At 32.3% G+C, this 6,000-nt stretch overlaps 1 protein-coding gene across 1 annotated transcript; it reads right to left on the bottom strand.

Annotated features, from left to right (window-relative positions):
• Nucleotides 1–56: 56 nt before the first annotated feature.
• LOC100798751 (protein trichome birefringence-like 2) lies at nucleotides 57–3,938 on the bottom strand. The gene is made up of 5 exons (XM_006585879.4): nucleotides 3,226–3,938; nucleotides 2,662–2,854; nucleotides 2,344–2,534; nucleotides 2,051–2,209; nucleotides 57–783 (listed from the first exon to the last, which is right to left on the bottom strand). The coding sequence occupies exons 1-5, from the start codon at nucleotides 3,936–3,938 to the stop codon at nucleotides 435–437; spliced, it is 1,605 nt and encodes a 534-aa protein (XP_006585942.1). The 3' UTR covers nucleotides 57–434.
• Between the last annotated feature and the right edge of the window lie 2,062 nt (nucleotides 3,939–6,000).

The raw sequence follows: 6,000 nt of genomic DNA on the forward strand, positions 1-6,000 counted from the left end.
TTTTGTGGAACTGATGTATGAGAGATTCACATCTAAACTAAAACAAAATTATCGTATCATTCAAAGTATCATGGCACGTGCTTGTAAATACTAAATAAATGAATACAAAATCCATTTACAATCTTCACAACTGTTTAAGAAACTGACTCCAACAAGCCTAAACCAATGGGAAGAATTGGCAAGCCAAATCCACTATCCTATTTCCTTCCCTTGCTATCAACCCAAATAGTATAATCCTATAACCAAAGACATGCAGCAAAAACTCATAACATACATATGAGGAAATTTGCTCAGCTTTTCCAAGTTCCTAAGGTTGAGCCCTTACACAAGGGTAAAGTTGTGCCTTAGTGACCTGTTGGTCAAGGGTTAAACAGCCTCTTTGCATGTGTAAGGGTAAGACTGCATAGCGAGGAGCCTCCGGGTACTAGGGTACGTTAATTAGTTTTTTTCCAAGTACCTTTTCCATATTTTAAGAGAGAAACATATAGCAATTCATTCCAAGTATCTGGTACCCCAGGCAAGCACCAATGGCTGCAATCTTCGAATAGTGCAGCAGTGTTCTGCTTCATCGACGCCTTATACCCCGTTCTGTATACCGAAGGATGTCCATCTTTTCTGTAATCTGTAAGCCTACTTATGTTCATATATACTACTGGGGTTTTCATTTGTTGGATGACATGTTCTAGAGCCAACATTTTTGAAGGATATCTTTGTAAGTAAGCTTCATTGAATATTGGCTCAGTTTCTTTGTGGCACTGTCCTCCTGAGTTCCATTGCCCACCCCTGCATAGTATTAGAATTTATTCATCAAGGTAAAGATGGATATATGAGCCTCTAAATTGCTAAAATATACAATGGAAGTCACCACCACCTTGGACAAGTTTAAAAAAGCAAGGAGAAGATGGTTAACTAATTATGACGGTGGTCAAGTCAGATCATAAAATTTTATCTTTATTGCTAGTATAGTTAATTCAAATGATAAGGGCTATTTGTTAGTTTAAATGATAACCAGTTTCATTTTCACTCCATACAGCAGTAAATTGAAGTTTTCTTAAACAAAGAACCAGATTCAACTGTGAGGGTGGTGCAGACTTAGTGTAAAAAAAAATATTCAAGCGCTAATTGCATTCTAGAATTTGCAGTTGTAGTTTAATACAATATCCATAATGAAGACAGGTGCTCAACCTTCTGCTAATAACAGATCAAACTAGAACACATGGTTTTTCCAGAGTGGCTTCGAGGAAGTAGAGGTGAGGGGGAACTTGCTGAAGTAAAAAAATTCATAAACCAATAGCAATAACAAAATAAAGTAGCTAAAGAGGTTTTACCCAATAGGGGAAAAAAGAGAAAAAGAAAAAGTATAGAGTATTAAGATAACAAGGTAATCAAGTGTTGAGTTCAGTCAATTTCAAGTTTTCAACTACCAACAATATTCTGTGTATCTCCTGATCAAACAGATGTGGGGTAAGTGTAACATTAACATTGCCAAGGGTATACTACCAATTCCCAAATGGCTCCATAATGTCCTTTTCCAACAAAGAACCATTGAATGTTCATTATTTCATAAATGTAATTGTAGATGCGCAAGTGAACAATGTGATAGTCAAAATAGTAGAGACAGGACTGTGGCAAGTAAGCATGTCTCAAGTACTCCCTCCATCTCTAATTATAAGACCTTTTTAACTAATTTAAGCCCCTTAAGAAAAGTAACTACTTTAGTCAATCACACTAAATTTGTCAATTATTGTATTATAATCCCAAAATTACTCTTTCTTTATCTCTCTGTTCACTTAATTGTTTCTCATTAATATTTAGGGAGAAAATAATTAAGTAAGGATATGTAGGAAAAAAATAATTAATGCATCTAAAAATTAGAAAAGGATCTTGTAAAAAGAGACAAACAAATTTCTGAAAAGAATCTTATAATTAGGAACAAAGGGATTAACACATATTTTCAGTTAGAAAGAGGCTTAAACTAATTTTAGAGTCCAGGTAAAAGTAAGGAAACAATGCAATTAAATTGCAGAATCTGTGTAAGAGAGAACAGTACCAGAAATGGGTAAGTGAGAATCCTCTGAAGAAAACCTGAGTTTGATTGGCATTAATTTTTTTATCAACCCATTTAGCCCAAGTGGTCAAGGCTCTCGTATATGCATCTAGAACCTCAAGTCTTTGGTATACATGATTTCCTTCTTGATAATAATCTTCTCTGTAGCGGTACCAGATGACAGAAAAATGAGAAAAAGCTTATTAGGAGCACATGCAGCAAGCTATATATGACAGAATATAAATAGAGAAAAGAGGAAGACAATAGAGATAAAATTAAAAAGAAACTGAACGCACCCTTTTGATGTTTTATCATGGGTCCACCAATGTCCTGTGTTGAAGACTATGATATTAGCATCCCAATACCTGGCCGTAGTACGGTCCATCAAATCCAATCTTAATGTCTCAAACGAACCATTTTTGCCCTTGAAAGTTGACTCTTGAACAATGAATGGTGAAACAACAAAATCCACCGAACAATTATAGTCCTAAGAATACAACAAAATCCACCGAACAATTATAGTCCTAAGAATACTAGTCAGCACCATACCCATGCAAGATTCACTTTTCACACTACACATACACAAACATCATAGAAGTGATTAGAAAACTCACCTCAAATCTAAAAGCATAGACACCTTTCTTCTTAAATTCCCTTCTTCCAGAAATTTCAAAAACCCGTTTCTTTTTATTGATGCTTTGACGGAGAATGCATACAAGTGACTCCCACATGTTCCTGTTCAGTGAATCCCCAACAAAAACTAGCCTCTGCCCACGCAACCTCTCCAGAAAATCAGTTGCATTCAAACTGAGAGGTGACATTACATCAATAATTGATCAAATACAATAACATTAATTGTACATTTTAATGCTGAAATTCAATGCATTGTTTTGCTTAGAATTAAATAAACTAAAAGCCAAACTGAGTCTAAAACACTAGACTCACAAAGTTTCCCAAACCCTCTTGCTCTTGCACAAAGTTAATAATGCAAGCAAAAGTCTTAGTTCTAATTTCATATGCAGACATCATGTTTATCACAAACCTTTCTTCCACATAATTGTTACAATAAATATTGAATATTAATTTCTTATTCCTTATTCAAATACAAACCATTTTCCTATTATAGATTAACAATAACACTTCAAAATCTTACTTAAAAACAGTTATCATATATCTACCTTGGAATTATGCACCCATTTGGCTGCCACCTCCATTTAACATATTCAGCATCAGGCCTTCCATTACGGTGACAATTAAAATCTCTATCAATTAGGCGACAAGATCCTAAAGGATAATATGGCTTTGAACCATCTCTTACCCACTTTCCATCAAAAATGTCACATTTCTCGTCATATAAACCAACATGCATTTTCTCATTATGAGTAACAGTTACATTCTTTAAACTCTTTTCCCCAACAAAACCCCCCTCATGCTTTGGTTGCTTCCCATGGTTACTCTCTGACAACAAAATAGAAGAAAAACTAGAATTCTCCAAACCCCTCCCTTCTGCAACACTCTTAATGTTTTCATCTGACACATTATTCACTACATGAAGATTTTCAACAACACTTCCCTCTTCAATTCTCTTCACAGAACTCTCTGACCCATTTGACTTTGAAGTGTCAAAAGTGTCATTCTCATTGGAAAAAGAGTGGCTGGTGTTGAAAGGAAACAAGGGACAAGGACCAACAGAAGAGTTTGCACCAACAGCGCCAAATTTTGGAACAAAGACTAAAACTTTAGGAACCCTGAGGGAGTTACTGAGAAGGAAGAGGGACAACAGAACAAGAGAAGCTAAAGTACTTAAACTGAACCAAGTGAAAAGCCTTCTTCTGTGTGGCAGAAAGGACTCAGAGAACGCTACTCTCTTCGCAGAAAAAAGAACATGCATGCTGTTATTGTGAAAACAAAAGCAAAAACCTTGAGTGTAACAAAGTGGTGGTTTTTGAGGTATGAAACAAGTGAAGAAAACAATGTGTTTTGGAGGTTCAGATGTTTTCAGGTTATGCCAGGATGTGGTGGTGTGTGTATTCTTTATGTGGTGTGTCCTTTTGAAGGAAAGCAATTGAACAAGACAGACAAAAAACAGAATGAACCGCTGTTGCAATATAAAGAGTAAGAGAGTATAGCATCATGTTCCCAAAAATAGCCTCTAAATGCCTCAATTATTTTTTTTAAGCTAAATAGTCATTTTCATTAAGAGTATCACTAATAAATTTATCTTTAAAGATAAAAATTTAATTTTTAAATTTTAAAAATGTAAAATATACAATAAATTCATTCATGTGTTATCATTAATGAGAGAGTTATATGTGACATAAAAGGACAAAAATGTCACAAAATTAATTGCCAACATAGTTACTGAATAGATTGGATGAAAATGTCGATAAATTATCATTGGATGGAAATGTTAATAAGTTATTATTATTAGATCTAAATCTCGTTAATTTTTAATTGAACGAAAACGTCAATATTTTTTAGACCAAAATGTAATTATGTTTCTATAGTACCAAAATGTTAGTAAATTATCATTGTTGGACCAAAATGTCATTAATTTTTCATTGTATCAAAATGTCAGTAATTTTTTATTAAATGTAAATGTCATTAATTTTTTGTTGGACCAAAAATATTAGTATATTTTTATTGAACTAATTTGTTAGACCTCAAATTTTGTTTCATCTAAGAATAAAATATAATTTTATGATAATTTTTTCTCCTTTTTAATCGTTAAACATAATATTACAATAATTACTTAAAAAAATAAAAATAGAAAAACAAACATAATTTAAAACAAACATAATAATAACCATAATATTAATTAACAACCATAATTTGTAGGTCACAAAAGAAATTATTTAAAATAAACATTATATCAACATATCAAAATAAATATTATAACAATATACCAATTATTATAATTTTATCCAAAATTATAATAATTAGTCACAATGATGTTGAAAAATAAAGCAAAACACTTATAAATGAAAGTACAGTCTAAATTCCTTTATTGAATGAAGTAGAATTTTTCATTAGTAGAATAATGGGTGTTGCTATCAAAAACAAAAACTTAGAAGTGTAATATTGACATAAAAATATATATAATGATGATGACGATGACTAAATATCATATTTTTTATGGTCTATGAATAACAAAAAGTTATAATAAAAGAAGATTTATTTACTCTTTCAATGGCATAAAATAATTATAATTGAAAAAATAGATAATATTTAAAATATTATAAAAACCTATTTATTAATACAACCTAAAATATAAATAATTTTTAATATATATATATATATATATATATTAGTAGCCAAAATATGGGGAATGCCCATAACACCCACAAATATAACTAAGCTTCTTCGTTGCTTATGCATGAGGTACTCTTAGCTCTGTATAAGCATCATCCCTCCACTACGTGGGTGGGAATGCATTCCATTTAAGTATGACTCATTCTTAAAAACATGCAAGTAAGGAATTACATGAATTGATAAGAGTATAAGACATTCTTTGATAAAAAAAAGGAACATATAAATAACCATTATAATTTCTCCACATGTGAATATCGACCGTCATCATATTTTGATACTAAAGATACAAATCACGTTAACTACCATGGTTTGCCAAAGTAAATATGTACCGCCCAATGGTAAGAGTAAAAGTATTTCAAAAGTGATAGCTAAGCAACATAGTACATGCAAAATACTGGATCCTAGTCTACCCATATAAATATACACAAGAAGGGAAACTAGAAATCAAAGTAGTCACCTAGTTATACCTATATACCCTAAGTTGTACCCTACCCAAACTATATCTAAGCCATGACCTTAGAAGGATCCTCCTCCTCAACAGTTGTAGTCTCACGATTTGGAAGATGTGTCATCTTGGTAACAAGAATCCGCACTTAGTTGACAGAGGTGAAAAGCTGAGATATGTATGACACTCCAAAATT

The sequence above is a fragment of the Glycine max genome, chromosome 8 (genome assembly GCF_000004515.6).
Source record: "Glycine max cultivar Williams 82 chromosome 8, Glycine_max_v4.0, whole genome shotgun sequence".
Taxonomy (NCBI): domain Eukaryota; kingdom Viridiplantae; phylum Streptophyta; class Magnoliopsida; order Fabales; family Fabaceae; genus Glycine; species Glycine max.

Coding starts and splice junctions, on each gene's coding strand:
- LOC100798751 (XM_006585879.4), bottom strand. CDS start 3,938: ATGCATGTTCTTTTTTCTGCGAAGAGAGTAGCGTTCTCTGAGTCCTTT. Junction 2,210..2,343: donor CATGATAAAACATCAAAAGG/GTGCGTTCAGTT, acceptor GTACCGCTACAG/AGAAGATTATTATCAAGAAG. Junction 784..2,050: donor TTCTCACTTACCCATTTCTG/GTACTGTTCTCT, acceptor AATACTATGCAG/GGGTGGGCAATGGAACTCAG.